Raw genomic sequence first — 23,812 nt, 5'->3', positions numbered from 1 at the left:
GGCCATTTCTTCAACACTATAGTTCACTACCTGGTAAGAACCTTGATTTCCAAAGCCCCATGCTAACACTTTACAAGTGGCGTGTCATTTAGGCATTTTAATAAGAGTAGTTAAGTGACTATCTCGCTGACCAGAATTAGTAAAGGTTATTGAGTCTTGGCCTCCTATGTTCCAGGCAGCTGTCTTTCCTGCAGCCCTCGGCCTTTTACTTGATGGCAGCTCCACGTTCCCAGCAGTGTGACTGGGAACCCAAGAGTTATTTGTGCCTGCCCTGTTCCTTTATCATTTATTCCTTCTCTGTTCTACCAGTAATTTCTTCATGCTGTGTCTTCAATCATATATCCAGCAACTTTTCATGTTGTCCAACTCCTCTGGGCTTGCTCACCAATTGGTCAGAATTGTCAGTCACCTCCTGAATGGTTTTCTGACCCCCATGGTGCTGCTCCTGGAAAGCTGTCCTCTGCTGTTCTCTCTGGCTTTGCCATGTTTCTAGATCCCAGGGTGGTGCTCAGCTTTGTGATGGGAGGTACCTGATGACTCTGGGATGTTACTGATTTTCACTTCGCTTTGGTTTTCTTGTTGTCATGTGGGAGACCATTTCAGTTTCTTTGCTGAGTGAGCCGACATCCTGACACGCTATTGTGACAGCCTTTTAGTTTTTATTTAAGCATCATCCTATTGAATTTCTGGAAATACATCAGGACATGTGTAGTATTCCCTACCCTACAGTTTCCTACTCGTTCCTCATTTCTTTCAAAGCAAAACCACACAATCACGAAGAAGGCATAAGCCATGCATGTTCCGCAGCTTTGCCTCCCTGTGCTCCCCGCCGGTCCTGAAAGCAGTGTTGATGCCTTCTGTTTGCCTGATAAGCTCTGAGCCCTGAGCTTGTGTCTTTGTCATTGCATCTGTGTGGAATGTGTTTTCTTAAAATTCTCAGTGTGTTGCACTACATCTTCTGCGGGGCTTAGAAGAAGGGTCCATTGTCAGTACGATGCATTATGTGAGCTTTTCAACCCTGTTTTATATGACAGCAGTGCCTCTTTTACGAGATCCCCTATCTTCATTCTATTCTTTGCCTTTCTCATAACATTCATCAAGATGTTGCTAACTGTCTGAATGGACTGTCTATATAGACTATAAGATAAGGTGGAAGAAATTTGGGGTTTCTTCCGTGCAATATGGGTAGGGGAGAATGGCTAAGTCAGTGAAGGGCTTGTTCTGCACATGTGACGATGTGAGTATCATCCCCAGAACCCATGTCAAAGCATCCAGGCATGGTGGCATTGCATTCATCATCCCGGTAACGCTGGGGACACAGAGACAGGAAGAGCCCTGGGACTTGCGTGCCATCAAGTCTAGCCTAATCAGTAAGTTTCAGGTCAGTGAGGGGTAGTATCTTAAAGATACTCCTGAGGATGACACATGGGGTTGTCCTCAAGCCTCCACATGTGTGCGTATACACACACTTGTTCAGATTATTACATGAGCATGTGCATTCTCTTATATACATGCATGACAGAAATACCACATATCCAGTAACGCTGGTGCCTTCTGGAGAGAAAGCATTTAACAAAGGAGACATTGAACATGAGATATTACAGTCATTGTCCGTGAGTTTTCTATTCAGTTTATGAGTAGAATGTATACGCACGAGATAAGGAAAAGTGAAGTGTTTTGCTATTGATGAACCAGGTACTGGGGGAATGCTTTCAAACATGATGGGTAGGATTGAGAATATAGTTCATTTTGTAACTCAGGACTGTTGTCATTGACAGGGCCTTCCGTTTTGAAACAGACAAAGCTCTCTCAATCCAGGTCTCTTGCTTTTTTTTCCCCTTTTATTTGTAAAGTGCTTAGAATTCTGACTTCAGTTACTTCCTCAGCAATCACGAGATGGGGAGGATTGTTCTGTAAAAAGATTTCTCTCAATTCGTCGCATTACTTAAGTCTAGCAAAAGATTAGAAAGCCTTCAAAGCCAGTAATTCAGAATGATTTCTGAGACAACACATTGGGTTTGCTTCCTTTCTTCCTTTGAAAGCTTTTGAAAATTTGTGACTACTTCAGTCTGCCATGTGTTCGTACAGAGTATGATTTTAAGCCTCACGAAGCATCCTACATTAAAACTGCTGCCCTTATCGTGAATGCCAAAGACAGCTGCCAGTCATTAGCTGATTGGATGCAAATGATGATGGGCGATGCTTGTCACAGTGACTGTGTGGTGAATTTATGCTTTAAATCCGAATGGCGGAGACATGGTACTGACTTAGGCGGTGGAAGCTGCAAATCCTGTCTCATTCTGTGTTTGATAATATCAAAAAAAAAAAAAAACCCAAACAAACAAATAAAAACTACTGGACCTGCTTGCCCACTGTGGACTGGCAATTTCACAATGATTTTGCATTTCTGGGCTAAGTAAGGAGGATTTTCTATAATGGTTGGCTTAACGGACAAGACATGTTGGACTTGAAAGGTTTTATTTATTTATTTTTTGCTGAACATTTTTGTGAACTAGTTGGTCTATGTGTCTTTGCAAAAAGCATTTAATTCATTGCAAAGCAGCTAGATGCAGGGTTTCTTTCTCTTTGGCCTCTGTTTGTTTCTGATGCTCCTTGTCTCCATGCCTGTGTAGAACGTGACAACATTAGCATCAGCTGCCTAGGCTCCCAGGGCTCTACAGTGTGTCTCTCATTTCATACAGCTAGGGCTCCTTCTTGGCTACGGTTCTGGCCTCCCCAGACCCTGTCTTGGCTTTTCCTCCTCTAGCATGTAGAGTGTCACTCAGTATATAAGTGGTCAGAGTAGAGGTGGTGTCAGTAAATGTCATTGGCTTTCTAAAGGATGTCACCTGTGACCTCCTGCTCTAAGAGCTTTTCCCTCTGGGTGGCCTTTCGACATCTCATTCTCATCATGTCTGTATTCAGAACCCAGCTCTTTACAAACTTCCTGTTAATAAGGCAAGCATCACAGACTAGCAGAGGTATTATAGATAATGTGACCACAGAAACATAAAAACGAATGGTAGCATATATGTAATCCCATCTGCTAAACCACCGATCACACACTAAAACACATTATAAATTTTAAGTTCCAGACTGAATATTAATTCTCCGAAACTGACAGTGTAACTTAGCTCATAGAGTATGTGCTAGCATCCACAAAAATCCTTAGGTTTGGTATCCAGGAACCTGGTGTGTCGGGCCTGTACTCCCAGCACTCAGGAAGTGGAAACACGAGGATCTAATTTCAGGGCCATCCCCAGCTATACAATTCAAAGCCAGCTCAAGCTACATGAGACTCTAATTCAAGAAACCAAAACAAATATATAAAAAAGATGAGAGCTCTTGGTTCACTTTAGCAAATATATGACTGTGATTTTTGGTTGTTTTAAATAATTTTTTCAATTATGAACAATTAAACAGTTTAAGTTAAGCTGAGGAAAAGGTCACAGGCTAACGTTGGTCCTTAATTCCCTTTTTCTTATGCAAGCCTATAGGATGCAACTCTAAAAGATGGACTATAGTGGTTCTCATATTTACAGATCTCAGTGACTAGTCAGACATCCTGCATTTGTTCTTATCAAAATCAATATCAGTTTTTTACTGATGCCTGTATAGGAAGCAGTAGACAAGATCCCGATTCTCAGTTCTGTGTTTGTCAAGTTTAATTCCTTTTTGGATTACTATAAAAATGACTGCTCGGTTTCAACCTCATTTGGTTTCAAATTAAAATACACACACACAGACAGACACACACACACACACACACACACACACACACACACACAGCCAAGCTAACAACTGAGCCATGCTTTATTTGATGCTAAACTCATCTTGTGGACGCCAGATCCCAGGTGGCTAGGGTTACAGGTACCTGCCATCACTCTGACTTCAGGTAAATTTTGTTATCATCCTTTTGAAATTGGGTTTCATTCTGCAGTCTAGATTGGCCTGGAACTGTCTGTGTAACCTAGGCTGGTCTCAAAGTCTAAAAGTATTCCTCCCGCCTCAGCTTTCAAGCCATCCTAAATGTTGGGCTTGAAAGCGTGGGCCGTGACAGTTGGTTTTATGGATAATCTTGGTCATTAGAAACTTCTTATTTCTAGTTTTAAAATTTTCTGTTTATTCACAATTAGTATTTATGAAAGTGTTTGCCATTCAGGCTCCTAACTTGATGGATATTGATACATGTGTGCAAGTGAAAGCCATCCGTACACCTTGCTTCTCTCCCCCAGAGCTTGCTTGCTTTTCTGGATTCCTAGTCTCCTGTAGTGTGCAGACTTTACAATCCGTCTCACTTTCCCGTGCATCAATATATGCATTCAAAAGAGTGGGTTTTAAAAAATTTTTTAGACTAGTATTTTCAAAGATTCTATGCAAATGGTATCCTTTAGACGTTAAACTAAAGAATTTGTTAGGGAGTCATCTGGACTACTAATTAGATTTGAAAATTGTGAGTTTTCTATTTATAGTTGGGATTTTGAAATATTTAAATTTCAAGCAAAGGACAAGAAAGTTATTAGTATCCATAATTTTAGCTTTTTCTATCATGTGTTTGTTAGTTTTCCTCATTGCTGAGATAAAATACACATGAAAAGCATATGAAGAAAGGAGGGGTTGCTTTTGGCTCTCATTTGAGGCGTTAGTCATTTATCCCTGTGGACAAGGCATGGTTCAGGAGCTTGAGGAACTTGGTCACATGGCATCCACAGTCAGGATGGAGAGAGGTGTGAACACTGATGCCCACCTAATTGTTTTATTCAGTCCAGAAGCCACATATATGAATTGGTATAGACCATGTTTAAAAGAGGTGTTCTCACCTTAGTTAACTCTGTCTAGAAATTCCTTCACAAACATGGTATGTTTCCATGGTGATTCTAAGTCCTAACGAGCAATATAACCGGTCACCATGTGCAAGATCAAATTATAAATATTCAACCCATATAAAGCACAAGCAGATAAATATGTTCCTTTCGTACTACATGTTTACGTTATTATATAACACATAGAATGCATTTTTCATAGGACAAATGCCATCTGCCTCTAGAAATACAGTTTTAGCCTTTTTCATATATGGTAATGTATTTTAGTCATTGATTTTAAAGAAAAACCCACTCAGTCCAAAGCAATAATGGGAAAATATGAAATGCTCAAGTCATATAATTATTTTAAAAAATCACATGTGGAGAATTATTTTATGTAATTCTATAAAGATGTGACAGAAGGAAACTGTGAGTCCTGGTAATATTTATACATTATTGACATTGGGTAAGAAATTCATTTTTATACTTATAAATCATTGTCAGATTTTTTCTAACTTTCAAAATAAGAACATTATCCAAGAGAATCTAGCATGCAAATATATACTCTATACTTACAAACTGATTTTAAAAAAAGATTAATTAGGAATTTCTTAAAGAATAAAATCTTCTAATCAGTAAACCATGTGCAGATTGATTAAATAAGAAAAGCAGACTGTTCATACACAATTATATGTGTGTACGCATGACCATGTACACCTGCACACACAGAAGATAAACAGACACTACTTAAATGGCAAAATTACACAGTTTCCGTTTCCCGGAAATGTGCCGCTCTGATAATTCTTTCTGCTATTGTAAGGCACATAATCAATGTCAGTAATAATAATAGTCACCGTGGACAGTGTGTGTCTTCTCCGCGGGTGCCAAAGACATGCCCTTTAGTGACGAAATGTTAGCGTAGAAAGAAAGAGCTGCTTCGGAGGCTCACCATCAACCAAGTTGGACTTTGACACAGTAAGTCATTGCTTCAATTTCCTGTTTTCAGTTTTCTTTTTCTTCTTCCCTTGCCTAGGATGGCGAGGCAGCTTACAGTCTCAGACATCCGGGGAGAAGTTTTTCTTTTTCCTTCCCCTCTACATTCTCTGGTGGCTCAGTGAACCACTAGCACAGAACACGGGGCCTGAAATAGATAAGCTTTGGTAATTTCTCACATTGCAAATACTGCTTCTCTTTTCAAATAGTTCTTATAATTTCCATTGGTGATCTGAGTCATGTTCTTTCTTACCTTAAGACTGGATGGTGTTGTCCATAGTTACATAATTACATTAATACAGTAATTAAAATGCTAATGTCTTCATTACACAGGCATATTGATTTCTTATTTCTGCATTTTTCTTATTGTCAGTCACAATGATGTATCTAAAGATCCCTTTGCTCTTGACATTCTATTATTTCAAAGCAACATTATAGGAGTGTAAAGTCTCCCTGTCTTCATTGCAGGATTGTGATTCTGAGTCACATTGGGGGAAGTTGATACAGCTGTCCAAGCTCTTACTGAACCAATTTAGCATGATAGAAAGAGGCTCAGTCCATATGTCATTCTAAGATATATTCACCAAGTGTTTTGTTAACTTCTTTTGACAGCATTATTGACAACGAGGGTTTACTTAAACTTCTTGAGGAGAGATTTAATGCTTGGTTTCTTCCAAATTCCTCCCCTGTGACCAGTCATTATATTAGAAAAATATAAATATATTGATTCTTTTCTACCTAAAATACTATTGCTACTTAAGGAGAAACTTTTTGCCTGGTGGTGGTGGTGCACACTTTTAATTCCTGCACTCAGGAGGCAGAAGCAGGTGGATCTCTGTGAGTTCGACGCCAGGCTGGTCTACAAGAGCTAGTTCCAGGACAGGTAGGACTGTTACACAGAGAAACACTGTCTCAAAAAACCAAACCAAACAAACAAACAAACAACAACAACAACAACAACAAAACACACACACAGAGAGAGAGAGACAGAGAGAGAGAGAGAGAGAGAGAGAGAGAGAGAGAGAGAGAGAGAGAGAGAGAGAAACTTTTAATAGCCCACATTACTATTAGGAAGAAGGCAAGAAAAAAATTAAAGAGAAACCATTGATAAATTCCATGAAAATGAGAAATTAATGAATGAGAGCAATTGCAAGTAAAACCTAGTTTGAAGTACCATGAACAGTTCTGGTCAGTTATCTTGGCTAGGGCTGGAAGGATGGCTCACATTTAAAGTTTGATATATGGTAGAATTTGGTGATGTTATCATAAAATCCCGAGGGGCCACTCTTAGGTGGTACACTCAAACTGAAACACAGGATGGTATATGTGACTATCAAAAGGCATACATGGATATTGCTGTATTGCAGAACAAACACAGTGTCAAGACTAACACCTTGTTATATCTTGAAAGACTGAAATTATCTGTACATTTTATTACTGTTTAAAACAAGTATATATTTAGTACAAGTTCCATTTGCATACCCAAACATAGAGTAACAAGGGTAAAACTGCTTTTTATACAGTAAAAGCACTAGAAATAAAATCTGTAATTGCATCCAAACATATGGACTATATATTCTGGTATCAATGAATCATCTTACATCACCTCTATGCCTTTCATTTAATATGTGAAATAGAACTGTTTTACCTGCCACTCAACATTATGCTGTTATTCGCAGTTAACCAAGGCACAATTACTTTCAGGAAAATAGTCTTGTGGGATGAAAGGAATTCTTTTGTCCCCAGAACCATATGAAGGGATGATTAGATGATTAGGGAACAGATTAGGAATACTGACCTCCTCCATTGTCTTTGCTGATATCAGGAATGAAAGATAGCAAAACCACAATTCACATTTCCATCCGTCATGACATTCACGCGTTGCAGTTTCCCTTCTCATGGGAAGTTCCAGTTCCATTGCAATCGAGATTAGAAAGTTTAACATAATTAACCTTTTTGTTTGATGTTGATCTCTATAATTTGGATGATACTGTCTGCAGAACGAGTCTGAAGGCTAAGCCTTCTACAGAACCAGACAGGGCAGACGTGTCTATGAGTTTCCTAAAGCATTTTAGTGTCACCGCAGGACAGCATATATTGCCATTATTTCAAAGACAGCTCAAATATATACAAAATTTTTCCGGATAATGATGTTTAATCTGCATAGAAACAGTTTTTAATCAATATATTCAGCACAAGTTCATTCCTTGTTTTCTTTTGCATTTTTTTTCTGGCATGGCGATACAGGAAAAATTCCAGTTTCCAGTCCTTTTGTGGAAAGAAAAATAGGCTTTTGATTCTACACAGCTTACTCAAAATTGGAGGAATCAAACATTGAGATTTTTCCTTTAATATACTGAAGTATTTTAATTTTTGATGATTCTTACATATTAGTGTTTTTATGTAGTATCAGAAATTATAGTTTGAATTCATAAGGTACAAATAAATTTTATATTGGAGCAAGAGCCCTTGCTAAATTTGATTCTGTCCATTTTTCCAATGAAATGAAAATGCTTTTACAGCAACCCGAAGAGGCATGATTACTGTGTTATGATTGTTAAATATTGAAAAACTAAATATTAATGCTAGGAGATTCATTCATCTTTTTAGTAATATTCAAACTAAAATCTGTGGTAAGTTTTGAGATAACTATGATATTATTTTGGGCAGGTAAATTATATAATTTATTCAAATTTTGACATATAGGGACTACTTCTATCAGAAGCTCACCTACTTGGATTGTTATTGTGAAGCATCAGAGACAGAAAACTGCAGTCATGTAAGTTGTAGTTTACTCTGTAGAGTACCTGGGTCCCATGCAGCAGTGCAGCAGGAGGTGTTGCTGCCCATGGGAGGCCTGCCCTTTCTGAAAGGAAGCAGAGGAGGAGTGGGTGGAGGACTCATAGAGAGGAGGGGAGGGCAACAGGAGGAGAGGAGGGTAGAGTTATCATTTATAACCAGGTGGTGGGGGACCTGTCCCAGGATGGGCAGCAGTAAGTTACCCAAGGCCTTAGTGGATCCCCTTGGTGGGTGGGAGACTACAGCAGGTGAAAGACAGACAGATATGCCATGCAGAGAGTATTGAGTTTATTTAGTGAGTTATGGAGGGAAAAGGGAAGGGGGAAGGGGATAATGGAGGGGAGAAGAGACAGAGAAGGAGAGAGAGAGAGAGAGAGAGAGAGAGAGAGAGAGAGAGAGAGAGAGAGAGAGAGAGAGAGAGAGAGAGAGACAGAGAGAGACAGAGACATAGAGAGAGACAGAGAGAGGGCCCTCTTGTCTCAGAGGGTCTTGTGATGGTTCTTGAGTTATAAGAGTGAGTTCTGCTTCATTTCCTGAGTTTTTAACGTTCCTATTCATTTTGAAAGTCACTTCAAGGATCTTGTTTTTTTCTCTCAAGTGTTTCCAGCTTTATGTAGAAGTATCTAGTAGCCTTCCTGTAATATATTCAAGGTGGCTTAGTCCTTTGGAGTATGCCACAAAATAATTAGACAATATTTATTTAATTCCCTGAACTGCAAGTTCTATTCACGTTGTCAAATGGAGAAGACACTAGCCTGTGCTGTGGGGTCTTTAATCACAACTCTTTGCTGACATATTCTGAGAATGTTCACGTTTCAAGATATATCCAGAAAAATGTGAAATTTAAAGTTGTACTTCTGAAGAAATGAAAGAAAAAAAAAACAATTGAATTTGCTGTTAAGTTTGCTTTAATCTGGAAGATGCATGATTGAATATATTATAAATAGGGGTATCAGGTAGCTTACTTTTGTTATGCCTGAGTTCTTGTTGCTTCTAGTGTCTCTGACAGGATGATTCATTGGAATAATTTTATTTTGTCTTCATGTTATCTTTTAGTTCCAAAATTATGTATGTAAAAGAATTGTGCTCACAGTAAGGGAAAATTGTCTTAACTCTAAAAATTCAGATGATAATTTTGAAATTAAAGCAGTTTTCTTCTCAATAAACTGGCTATGGTTACTGTATCACAGACGTTTTCAGGGGTTTTCAAGATTAGAACACTGTCAAGTTCATACCAATGCTAAGAGTCCACACTGGTAGTTTTCTCTTACAGTTTTTCATACTTCCTTTCAGCCTTTCCTTTGCTTCTTTTCTTTGTTTGTTTCTTCTGAGACAGAAACTCTAAGTAACCCTGACTGTCCTAGAACTCACCCTGTAGAACAAGCTGGCCTGGAACTGGCAAAGATCTGCCTGTGTCTGCCTCTTTGTGTTCTACCTTTGTTATCATAGCATGCCAAGGTCGAGCCTTGAGGTGGACGCCACCATCCACAAACCATAGAGAAATTCAATATAAATTTTTATAACAATGTTTTTGTATAATAGGATTGGATAAGTATTTGAGAACTTTGTTGGGAAAGAATTTTAAAAATTACATGACATTTTAGAAGAAGTAATAGAGTTTAAGATGTGGCCTCGACTCAGGCATTACCTGTTAAAAGATATCTTTAAAACATTTCTTTATTTTATTTTATTTTTTCTTTATTTTGCATTCTAACTATAGTTCACCCTCCTGCCTCTGCCCCTCCTCCCGCCCCCTCCCGTATCTCCCCTCCTGCCCACCCACTCCTCCCAACAGGTTAAACTCTCCCATGGTGAGTCAACAAAGTCTGGCACATTAAGCTGGGGTTGGGGCAGGACCAAACCCCACTCCCTGCATTAAGGCTGAGCATGGCATCCCACCATAGGGAATAGGCTCCAACAAGCTAGCTCATGTACTGGGGTTAGTTCCTGGTCCGACTGACAGGGGCCCCTCAGATAGTCCAAGCTGCACTACTGTCTCTTACATATGGAGGGCCTTGTTTGGTTCCATGGAGGATCCACAACTGTCGGTCTAGAGTTCCTGTGTTTCCACGAGCTTGGTTCAGCTGTCTCTGTGTAGTTCTCCATCTTTTTCCTCCTTCTTCTCTTCAATTGGATTCTTGGAACTCAGCCTGGTGCTTGGGTGTAGATCTCCACATCGGTTCCATCAGTTACTGGATGAAGGCTCTGTGATGATAGTTGGGGTATTCACCATCTGATTACAAAGGAAGGCCAGTTCGGGTTCCCTCTCTATTGCTAGGAGTCTTAACAGTGGTCATCCTTGAGAATTCTTGGGAATTTCCCTAGTACCAGGTTTCTCCCTAACCCCACAGTGGCTCTCTTCCATCAAGAACTCTCTCTCATTGCTCTCCCACTCCATCCCTCTCCCCTCTTGACCATCCTGTTCTCTCATATTCTCATCCCCCATCCCCTCTCCTTTACCAGCCCCCCTTGTCCCCAGTTTATCCAGGAGATCTCATTGAATTTCATTTCTAACTTAAAAGTTACCACACATTTTTGGAACAACTTTTTATTTTTTTTTCTTTTTTCTTTTTTTGGTTTTTCGAGACAGGGTTTCTCTGCAGCTTTTTTAGAGCCTGTCTTGGAACTAGCTCTTGTAGACCAGGCTGGTCTCGAACTCACAGAGATCCGCCTGCCTCTGCTTCCCGAGTGCTGGGATTAAAGGCGTGCGCCACCACCGCCCGGCAACTTTTTATTTTTTTGAAAAATTTTTATTCCAATGAAATCAGTATATGGAATGATTGCATCCAGGGACTTTTTGAGGGGGTCCTGTTTCATTTCATAGACAGTCTCCATATTCTTCTGTTAATTTGACTTTCTTAAAAATATGTATTTATTTAATTTTTGGGGACAGTGTCTTCTGTAGCTCAGACTGATCTTTAGTTCAGTGTGGAGCAAGCCTAACCTTGAACCTCTGATCCTCTTGTCTTTACCTCACAAGTGCTCGGGTTACCCACTAACGTCATCACGCTCGCCTATCTTTGCAAATGTAACTTTGGAACCTTTTGGCATTTACTTTTATATTTGAGAAATATGATAGTGCAGGGGAGTTTCAATTATCTTAATGATAAATTTTAAGAGTTACTTGGTAAATGACATTAAAATATTGATTGGAATTACATAGAATTCTTAATCTATATAGAATTTTCAGTTTTATTAATAAATATGACTTGGTTAATATGGTACAATTTTCCAAGTATTTAAAAAAAAAAACAGAATAAGCTACATTGATTCATTCTCTACCTTTCTAATACTGAGGTGAAATCATACGCATTTGAAAATTAAATTTTAAATATTCATCTTAAGTATTTTTCTTTAAACTGTAATACACTTTTGTATACTTCAGCTGACATTTAAATGGTTATTAAATTTAAGTATGATTTTTCTTTCACTTTCTATTTATCATTGAAACCTAAAAAAATGAACATTTATCACGAAAATAATCACTAACTAGTTGACTAATTTTGTTTAGGCCATGTTCTCTGAGTAGCTTTATGTTTTTGTAAATGAGCATTTTAATCTTTTCTTTTACTATCATCTGTTGGTAACACCCATGACAAAAATGTCAATCACATTTCTCTTTAAATGGCCCTGCTGACAGCAGTTTTCACACCAAAAATGTCTCTGATAATTTTATGCTTTATTTTGGTAGCTCTTTACACATCTGTTTTGACCTACATTGCAAGCAGTGATCTAAGGGAGATAGGAATTTGAGAAGGAATTATGTTTGTCATTGAACGCGATGACAGCCCCTGTGTCGTTAGGTCAGCCAGAGACAACTGGAGTAAAGGAAGTTGGTCCTGTTAGTTCTTGCAGTTTATAGAACACGATGTGGTGCTGAGCCTGGTATGTCTCAGACTCTGTGCTGTGAGAAGATGTTTTGCTTCAGATGGCTGGGCTGGAAGGGGCTCTAAAGAAGGATGTTTTCACCTGAGATTGGATGAGGGGGATCGTTTTAGTTTTTCTTAGTCTTTCATTTAGCAAGGAAGGGAGTTGTTTGGTATTTTGTGGACTGTACAGTAGTCTCTGGCTCTTTTTATTTGGACAAATCTCTGAAGTGGTCTTGCTTTGTTTGACTCATCCCAGTCTCTGGGCATCTGTCTGAGACTGGGAGTTTGTGAGGCTCTGTCAAGTAGGACCCACTGGGCTGCTCCTGAAGGTCCAAAGAGTTCTGGGTACCCTGTGTTCCTTCTTAACTTCCTTTCATCCCTTCTCTCCTTAGCACATAACATGGTTAAAATATTTCTAAACTATGTGATTAATTGGGTAGATTTCTTTTTCCAGATACAGTAGGCAATGGCTTAGTCATGTAGATTGTGAGATTTCCACTTAGCCAAAGCAGGCACTCCCTGCACAGCCCAGCACTCCCTCAGCTATCTTGATGTTCATCTTTAACTTCCAGACTGCATCCTTCCTTTGAACAACCCACCCTCTCTTCTGTTCTCATCTTTCTGGGAACTGTCTTCATTTTGTCATTGGATTTCTGCGGTGACTTTCTGAATTGTCTTTTTCTTAGTTTTCCCCTTTTGTTTGAGATGGGGGTCTCTTAAGACCTACACAGGCCTTGAACCCCCTTTGTAGCTGATGACAACCTTGAACTTCTGCTTCGCCTGCCCCCATCTCTTCCCTGATATGGCTAAAGGTATATGCTACCATGCTTGATTTATGTAGGGCTAGGGATCTAACCTGGTGCTCCCTGCATCCTGGGCAAGGATGCTAGCAAATGACTCACATCTGTAGTCCCCTCTCTTCTTTCTCTGCTTCAGCGCACGCCTGCCCTGCAGACATGGATAGTGCTCTTCTCAAAATCTAACCTGTCACACAACTCCTTCCCTGAAATCCTACCCTGACAATTTGAATAAAACGTACTCCAGAGTTGTATTTATTATGCCATGGCTTAATGACTCTATGTGTGGAACCCTGTTCATCTCTGGGACTTCATCTTGTCTTCTCCGTATCCATCCACCTGACTGGACTATATGTAGCTGGAGACTAACAAGTTTATTTGTTGCTCTGTTTTTCATATTGGAATTTCCAACATTTTCAGGATGAGACTCCTAATACTTTAGTTCTTAGCATGCTCTAATTTCCCTACCTTTACTTTAGTCTGCTATGCGTTATTTATTCTTTTATTATTTGTGGTGCTTACCACTATGTTAAATATAATGCCTTATATTTATTTGCTTGTATTTCTACATATATGTGTGCTCATGATTTCTGTAGGGTCATAGAAAAGCCACTGATGCATGCGTGAAGGTCAGAGGACAACTTGCAAGAATGCATTCCCTTTTCCTACCACATGGGTTCTGGGGATCAAACTCATATAATCAGACTTGGAAGCAAACCCTTTCCCCACTGAGTCATCTTGCTGACCCTGCAATGGAATTTATTTATATTACTGTAATATTTAAACCCTACCTTCCTTACACATTCTACTGATGTGGTGTGTCATTGCTCTCATTGCTATGACAAACACTGACATAATTCTAGAGGTTAAATGGTTGCCTTCTAGCAATGGTAGCCGGAGGCAGGGCAGAAAATCCTAAGTGGAGCATGTGACAGAACTAAGGAGCCCACTTTATGTTGGAAAGGAAGCTAAGAGACAGTGGAAGGGACAAAGTCTCAATATTCAATGAATCTTAACAACTTAAGTTTTCAACAAGTTCCCTCCTCCCACACTCTGACCATCTTCCTATAATCTATTCTCATTTTAAGTCTTTGGCTAGGGCAGAGCCCCTCATGTCATTACCTCTGGATACTTTTACAGACATACTCAGAAGTGCTCTTTAGTAACATCTGAATGTGCCTCAGTGAACTCAGTCTGACCATCTAGAGGAGCTATTACCTTGAAGAATTGTTTTCCATGCTTTGGGCCCAGTTCTCTTAATGCTGTTGAGAATTAACAAATATCTTATTACATTTATGATTGAGTAAGTGAACATACAATGAAATTTGTAGACATTTATTCTGGATCTATTGCTAGTTATGCCTGTTGTTAACCAGAGGGACACTTGTTAGCTATTGTTTAATTAAGACATAAGCACTTAATGAGAATTCCATTTTTTTTTTTTTTTTTTTGGTTTTTCGAGACAGGGTTTCCCTGTAGTTCCTAGAGCCTGTCCTGGAACTAGCTCTTGTAGACCAGGCTGGCCTCGAACTCAGAGATCCGCCTGCCTCTGCCTCCCGAGTGCTGGGATTAAAGGCGTGCGCCACCACCGCCCGGCTAAGAATTCCATTTATTTCTATGGAAATATATCTTTAAAAATTTATATTTAGTATGTCCTCGCTGATATTTTTCTCTAGCATATCCATTTGGGTGGGAACGTGGGCTAATTGCTTTTTCATTGTGTAAATTAATATTTGCATGTGTTTTCAAGAGTAAATTTAATGTAATCTATTTTATTAATCTGTTATTATGCAGAACTTTGAGAGGAATGAAGTAGCTTGAAAATAAGACTGAGTATTAGAAATTTCTGCAGGGCCATACTATATTAATTTGAGATGAAGGGCACTAGGTTAAAAAAAGTAGTGTTTTTGTCTATTAAATTTAAATATGACTTTCTGTTTTTCTTCGTTCCTGTTTTCAAATTATTAGTTTACCTGATAATATTTCTAATTTTTTTTAATTGAATGCTAACATTTTCTCTGAATGCACGATGCCGTGGAGCAGTTCACTGGGTGTGAATCTTACTTTGCTGCTAGTATGCGAATGTTAATTAAGGATAGGGCAGGCTCAGGTTAATCACCTTTGGATGGAATTTCTGCTTCAGAATTAACCTGGCACATCCTTTAGTGCTTCTGCGTCCACAGGCAGACTCAGTGTCGGGTTCATCTGTAGGGCTGTGTGGGGAGCGTTTATGAGATGGCCCATGTCAAGCATGAAACATGTGCTACTATTTGTTGGGAGATAATTATGAGCTCAGTGTCTTCTTTTTGCGATGGAAGCATTTGCAATGTGACACATCAGTTTTCTCTCTAGAAAACAAAAGGACACGAGACGCGTTATATTTAGTAATCAAGGTTAACTGGGGGGGGGGGGTGCTAAGTTAGAGAAGCACAGGGAACTTGGACAGGGAAAGAATCTCCATATTTTTAATGCATGAAAATTGATACTTTAGACACGTTTGATTGTTCTGGCCTTGTCAGTAATAACTCAAATAGATATATCTAAGTTGTATAAGCCTTCTTGTTTCTCTCTTCCTGCTTATCAAAACATCTACTTTTAGAGTTAATACTCTATATTTATAACATAGCTTGTGGACTTACCTATGGTCAGAAGCATAATATTTTACTCATACCTTCTGTTCTCTGGCATCTGTCTGGTTTACCTTTCTTGTGCATCTCATCTTCGAGTGTTCTATGACATTTATCAGTTCTTTCATAGCTGAATGAAGTCTTGATTTATTTGAGGGTGAGTTCTTACTACTTCCAGCCCAATATGTATACAGTAATTGCAGACCACAAAGACCCACTACAGAAACTTGAAAGAACATGGAGTCTTTGTAGGTGATCTTAAGATAACATCGTTCTTGGCATTGTGATGAACGGTATGCGTGCATCAGCCCTGAGGCATAATGATAGCTTTAATTATTTTAGACTTTGAACATATTTAATCTCCTGGCTTGATGAAATGTTAAGGTATAAAGGAAATAAGTTTTCCATGTAAAATGTTTTATGAAGGATTTTTCACCCCTGTGGTACTTCCTGATGGATGGATATTATGTCACATATCATCGGATTGACACTCAGCCTGAATACTTCTTTTTCTCTTTGCCAGCATGGGGTAACCTTGGAAATGTTCTGAAGAGTCAGAGTAAAATTTCTGAAGCTGAAAGCGCCTACAGAAACGCTTTATACTACCGCAGCAACATGGCCGACATGCTGTATAATTTGTGAGTATGCCTGGCTTTCTCTGGTTCAGTTCCTCTTTGAAACCTGCTGTGAGGGGGACCAGTGAGTTAACTGATGGGAATGGAGATGTTGATCTCTGTTTTTTCTAAAATAGCTTTCCCCCCATTATGCATCTGAGATCAGCAGGAGAATGGCATTTATGATTTCCCTGTTTGAGGTCACGTCATCTGTATTTATGTGTATTAATATATGGTTAAATCTTTTTGAAATACTATGCCTTATTTAAAAAAAGTCGGTATCGATGTTTTTCCACTTAAAAATACATGTTCTACTGAAACTGAGATGAATGAATACAGAATTTCAAAAAAAAAGTCTTTAATGTGGCATGTGTAAATGGCACATTGAATATTAAAGGACACATTTTTCCTTCACTGAAACTTTGATTATGTCAAAGTATATGTAGAATATATGTTCAAACAGTGAAATAACAGAAATATTCTAGATGCTAGCTAGAGTTTCTTCTTTATCATCTAGCTTGTCCACATCTTCAAATGAGTATAGGAATGTTTGTGTAATTTGAAATATCCGTCAGTATTAACTTTGAAAAAAAAATCTCAAGGACCAAATCAACTTTGCCTTTTGAATGGAAGGTTCTAAGAAGCTTTGCGTGTTTGCGTTGGTAAATGAAAACTAGAATCCTTTCCTTTGTCGTTTACATCTGGGACATTTTTATATGTCATGGAAATCTATTGACTCCTGTAGCTGATATCCTGGATTTTCTCAGTCCTGCTAGGAAAGTCTGTCAGTCTCATGGCCTGCCCTTCTTCTCCCACCTCTCATCTGTCTTTTTGTCTGCTTTCACCCTGGAAAGTTTTCTCTTACTGACTCATGAGGCCATATGCTTTCGTGGATGAAATTCTAGGCAGAGTGGGCAGGACTGTGCGGCACCTGGGAAAGCCTTTTCAGAGTTGCTATGGATTCATAGAAGACCAGTTCCTTATCAGGAAGCTACCACTCTCAGTCAAAATTTGTCACCTACTTTTTGTGTTTTTTGAGTATTGTGTAATAAGGTATCACAACTCAGAAGCTTGAATTTTTGTATGCATCTCTGTGCGTGCTATCTAAATCTTTTTAGTGGTCTAGTCTAGAAGTATTGATATGACATGTTATTAAAGATAAAAATAAATGGAAAAGGAGGTAGGCATTTAAAGTAAACCGTAGAAGCTGTGTAGAATGTTGTATTCTGGTGTTCACATTGACTTCACCCTCCTAGACTTTAACAATGGAATACAAATCTGTTGCCCCCTGATACGCGAGTGTCAGCAGGAGGGTTTTGTGTGGACATTTTCCCCTTATTACCTAGAATTTCTTCTCATACAGTAAAGCCTTTGTACAATCCTGCCTCTCTTGCTCATGGTTCATGCATCCCTGGGTGCATCTTCATCTTCTTCCTTGACATAATTGGAATGCATATCCTTTTTAAATGACATATTGAAAGAATATATTTAGATCCTCTTAGAGCATATTGTGACTTCTTCATTTAAATTATTTTGTGACTTTATTACTCATGTGATAATTTTATTTCATAAAAACCTTATGAGTTTTAACATTTGTGTACATATTGTTTTTGTGTATGTATACATTAATATAGATCGATGGATATAGATATATTTTTCAAAGGACCTTTTGTCTTACAATATGGGGTAGAGTGTTTTTCTTGTATATATAGGGGATTAAGTAATCTGGCCAATTACTACTTCTGCATTGAGCTTATATTCTGTTAGCCACAACTATAGTCTTTGCTTAATTATTATTATTCCTATAATCTGGTATGTACTAAGCAAGGACTCGTCCATGATATTGTATCTTCAGTCACAAAGGCAACTGGTTAATAATTCACTTTCTCATTGGTGGTACCCGTTGGACAGGAGTTTAAAGGCAATATGTTTTACTCCAACTTATTCTCTACTGATAACATAAAAACAATCCAGTTGTCAATCCTACCCATCTCAGTTAGAGTTTCTATTGCTGTAATGAAACACCATGCACAAAAGACAAGTTGGTTTATATTTCCACATCATAGTCTATAACTGAAGGAAGTCAGCACAGAAACTTAATACAGTGCAGGGATCTGAAGGCAGGAGCTGATCCTGAGGTCATAGAGGAGTTCCGCTTACTGACTTGCCTTTCATAGCTTGTCCATCCTACATTGGTTTATAACCATGACTACCAGTCCAAGGATGATTACATCTACAATGGGCTAGGCTCTGCCCCATCGATCATTAATTCAGAAAATGCACAAGCTTGGCTACAGCTCAGTCTTATGGAGGCATTTCCTCATCTATCTCTCATCTAGAGGGATACCCTCTTCTAGTTGTCTCTAACATTTGTCAAGTAAACATAAAATTAGCTAGCATACCACCTTATGTGTACTTTATTGTGTTCATCTTATAATGACTTGTGGGTGCCTGTTTAGCAGAGAAAGTACATGAGTGGATCTCCCAAAGCTTTACTGAGGTGTCCTTCTTGAAGAACTGATTATCCTTTGATTTCCCTCCTAATTCAAATAGCTGAAAAAATTGGTACGTGCAGCACAAAGTTGCAATATATTTTGAAAATGACATGTAACTATCAGAGTAAATGAAGAAGCATAGATTTCACTAAAACATGTTACCCGTGTCCAGGAAATAATGGAATATATAACTTACATTGTTGACTGGATTTCAATAATTATTGTTTTTAAAAGTGGTTATTATGTTCTGTGAGTTGAATCAAGTGTAAAATAAGTGCACCGAAATAATTTCATAACCTATGATATAAATAAACAGGATAAATGATTTTAGTAGCAAATAGTAGAAAACCTTTTCTATTTCTTTTTATTAGTACAAATCCATTTTTCCTGTGACTGGTCTAGAAACAAACTATCAAAAGGAAAATTAATAGCTTCTCTTTTGGTTTGCATAATCTTATTTCTGTTGCATAATTTTCTCTCATGTCCGGAGATTACTTCTGGTTCTAAATAAGCTCTTAATAGGAAAATGAAACAAAAACAAAACATGACTTTCTCAGTCTTTGTAGAAAAGCTAACCTAGAGGTACTCATTCTTGGCACTAGGAGCACACTGACTAGTGCTTTTCTGGTCACGGTGCAGGAGTCTTCTCAAGGATGCTTCGTAATTCAGCCAGGCGATGTGATGCTCAGTGCTACCAACTTGACCACTGTGCATGACATCCCAGGTTCCTCCCTCACAGAACAAGGGTGAGGCAGATGTTTGTGTTGAACAATTGAAGTTGATGAACATTTATAAATTGGAAAGAAACACCTATGCTTCTTCATGAACATTAGAGGCTTTTGGGGAATCCTAAGTGCCCATTGTAAAGTATCAGAAATGTTTCATTGTACTTGAGCTTTTTATTTAATAATATAACATGCAGGCATTCATAACTACATTAAAAGTTAAATAGCAATTGCTGAGGTGATACCCTATGCCAGATACAATATGATTCTAGGTGATCAGAATTAATATTGCCATTAAGACCTGTATTTTTATACTTATACTAAAAAATACTAACCAATGATTTTGAATAGTACATCTGAATCTTGATTTGTGTAAAAATAGAGGAGGAAAGGGTGATTTGGAAAATATTAAGTAAGAAAGGCCTGTATAATATGGAGGTATGTCTGACGTTGAGTGAACATTACCTTAAGAGACTGCAAAAGCTTTAGAAAAAAGTTTGGGGCAGGTGACTGAGTAATGTTATCAAATCACATCAGAGAGCTACACACACAAGGTTACGTTCTGTTTATGAAACAATGTTTTCAGTTTTCAGTGCGGCCTCTGTATTGAGTAAAGGAACGAGGAAGATGAGACCTAGAGGCAACTAAGTTCGCACACGTAATGAACTGCCATTTGAACACACTCCTATGAATCTGTATCATTGCTCCTCCATTTGCACGTTTAATTGACAGGTATAAAAATGAGGATGGCTCCCACAATATTCAATATGCATATTTCAAGTCCCAAAAAGAAATAATTCAGATCACCTTTACAGATAGAAATAAAATATTTGTAATTAAATCTATTAATGTATGGATTTTATCACAGTTACTGACTTCCTTGATCTTTTGTCAAAACAGAGTGATTGAGTCGGTCGTGGGATTGCGTATCTGTCCCAAGATCTGTTTTTTAAAAAATGCTTCAGAAAGCATTTGCGTATCTGTTCCTGATTGCATCTGATATGATGTCTGTTCATGATTATAGACAACAGCCACAGAGTGTGAAGTTTAAGGCACTGCATCTTATTCTTAACAGACACCAATAGCACGTAGCAGAGCATATAGTCAACTGTTTATTCATACTTGCAAGTCACTAAAGTTGCATGTTTCACACAAGAAATTATTTTAAACTGGTTTTAGCAGATCAGTGTTTGTATGTTTGCTTTTCATTTGGAGTGTAGCATATTTTGAGAGACACAGCCCTTGGGCTATCGTTCAGTGATTCACAGCATCACATCTCATAAACACGTAGTTGACTTTCAACCTTTTAACTGCACGACTCACTTGTTCCTGAAATATAATCATGCTTTTGCTGAAAAATAGTTGGTCTACTTTCGTTGTTGGTATATATTTGTCTTCTTTTAAACAGGTGATTCAGTGGAACATTGAACTTATTCATTATTCATTCAGTTTCAGAAGGCAGATAATAAATTTAAGACAGTATGATCAATTTTTGATTATTTTTCCTAATGGAGAGATCATGTTTGAAGATAATTGAGATTTTGCCCTTGTTCTGTGTTGTTAGAATCGAAGTATCCAATCTGTGAAGCATGAAAAGGGGAGAAAAGAAAGCAGCTTTTAGATTCAATGAGAAATAGAAAAAAATATCAATGAACTAGAATTTGGAGAAGCATTAGGTATGAGTATGGAAGGATCTGAAACTTCTGGCAAGGATGATATTGTACAGAATAGAAAATCTCACGTGGAGCCCTGAAAAACAGAAAGGTATTATTATAAACAGATATCTGAATGCTTAAAATAACACAATAGTAAATACATACACTTTCTTGGGAAATAGTTAACTATCTCAGGAAAATACAGCTGATCTGTTTTGGCCAAAAAAAAAAAAAATAGCAATGTCAATTAAGCACTTTGGGAAAGTTCAAGAAACATTATTTTTTTTTCAGGAAAGAACAAAATCAAGGTGCTTTGCAAGTGGTTTCTTCCACATCCTCAAAGAAGACATAATTTCTTCACTAATTACCATTCTTGTTTTTAGGAAGTTAGAATATACTAAAAGCAAAACTTGGCAAAATTAAATACACACATATGAAAGGATTATGTACCAGCTCCTCCCTGAAATCACAATAAGCCCCAAACAAGAAAGAATAAATTAGAAACCACTATAGACAAGTCATACTTATGAATACAAATACATGCATGTCTTGGAATTAATATAGTGGATATAGCAGCATATTAAAGATTAAAACACTGCAGGCAGGTAGGATTTAATCTGGGATTAATGGCAAGATGTTTAATATTGCAATTCAATTACTACAGTCTTAATTTAAAAAGTCAGCAGAAAAAAATGTGATCTCTTGATATGTAAAAAGAGCATCTGATCAGCAGCAACCTCAGAAAGAAAGACTTCTAAACAAATTAAGAACGATTAATACTGTAACATAAAATAAAGCATTCCTGTCAATTCTTTATTTAGTGAAAATCATGATTCCCTCACCTCTAACATTCAGCTTCTTGGTGTGGCAGTGGCTTCATTACTGTAACCTTCCAGAGGACTTCTAACTATATTTGCTGTTTATTTAGATAAGTCATAGGATCCCTAGGAGAGTTGGAACAATTCTGTGACTCGTAATAGGTATTCATAACCACATTCTCTGAAACATGCATTTTGATCAGCCACTAGATAATTCTATCTCACAATTAACCTTCTTACTAAGTGTGATCATGTACTCCTGTAATCCTAGCTCTCAGGAGGTGGAAGCAGGAGCCTTACGAGTTTAGTATCCTCTTCTACAACACAGCAAGTTTGACATGAGTCTGCTACATGAGACCCTGTTTCGAAAACATAACCAAACTAATGAAAAGTGCCTCTTGAATCAGATGTCTACTGAGGAGCTTTATTCATTTCCTTGTATATGTATCTTAGTGTTGATTCAGGTATGCTTTTGGTATTTATGGCTATCGTGAGCAAAGTACTTAAGCTGAATAACTAAAAAGATAGAGGTGTATTGTCTCATAAGTTCATATGCAGCTACAGCAAGGAGCTAGAGTAGACAGGTTTCTTGCCCCTTTCTGTGGTTTGCTGGGAATCTTCGGTGCACAACTATGTTCTCACATGACCTTTCCCTTCTCCAGATGCCCATCTTACTCAAGCAAGCAAGCGCTTTCCTTGTTAGCCAATTATTTTTGTAATGACCTCGATTCCACATATGTTCACATCTGGGTAAGACATGTTAGAACTTAGCAGACACTTTTAGATTCATTTGCAAAAGTTTTACCGCACATCTCACTATTAGGAGACTCAATTCCATTGCAACGATGATTTTTAATCTGAAGAGAAGTGGTCGACAGGCAGTAGGCTGTATTAGACACTAAAATACTTACATGGATTTCAGTGGTTTATGTTTTTCATGATGTCCAAAACTGCCTTAGGAGGAAGTCATTTTAAGTGGGAGCATCAATGAAGGAAAAGGGATGCGGCCTTCATTACTTTTTCATTGCTGGGATAAAATACAAGGATGAAGGCAACACACAGAATGAAGAGTTCATTTTGGCCCAAGGCTCCAGACAGATAAAACCCATCATTGCATGGATTCATGGCAGCAAGTGGCAGTAATGGTGGCTGGAACGGGGAGCTGAGGAAGTGAGGTGCAACCATAAACAGTTAAAGCCCTCTTTCGGTGACATATTTCCTGCAATGAGATTCCACCACTCACAGGTTCCACGGCCTTCCCAAACAGTGCCACAAAGTGGGTACTAAAGTCTTCAAACCACTACATTGGAGTATCAAGTTATCGTTATAGATCCAATAATAACAAGCATATCAGAAGTCTGTATATTCTGGGCTAAGTTTGGAGAATCTTTGTGAGTTCAGAAAAGAAGAGATTGTAGATTCCAGTTGGTGTGATACCTTGGCCTATGTACAGAAATAAATCTTGTCCCCTGAAAAGTGGCAACTGATGGATATATGGATAAAATTAAGTAGTGGCCAGATGTCCATAGGTCGAAACAGGATTTCCTGCCAAGTGTCATTGGAGGAGGAGAGCACAGTAATAGAGGGAGATGGGCAGTGAGTGCCTGTGCAGGAGACT

The 23,812-nt window shown here is 38.2% G+C and overlaps 1 protein-coding gene across 1 annotated transcript in view; it reads left to right on the top strand.

Annotated features, from left to right (window-relative positions):
- Tmtc2 (transmembrane O-mannosyltransferase targeting cadherins 2) overlaps positions 1-23,812 on the top strand; it is a 388,745-nt gene that overhangs the window by 202,815 nt on the left and 162,118 nt on the right. The window contains exon 4 of the mRNA XM_038314716.1: positions 16,411-16,525. Coding sequence (XP_038170644.1) covers positions 16,411-16,525 — 115 coding nt within the window. The remainder of the gene's footprint in view (positions 1-16,410; positions 16,526-23,812) is intronic.

This window comes from Arvicola amphibius, chromosome 17 (assembly GCF_903992535.2).
Source record: "Arvicola amphibius chromosome 17, mArvAmp1.2, whole genome shotgun sequence".
Taxonomy (NCBI): domain Eukaryota; kingdom Metazoa; phylum Chordata; class Mammalia; order Rodentia; family Cricetidae; genus Arvicola; species Arvicola amphibius.
This window is presented reverse-complemented; position numbering and strand designations above follow the sequence as displayed.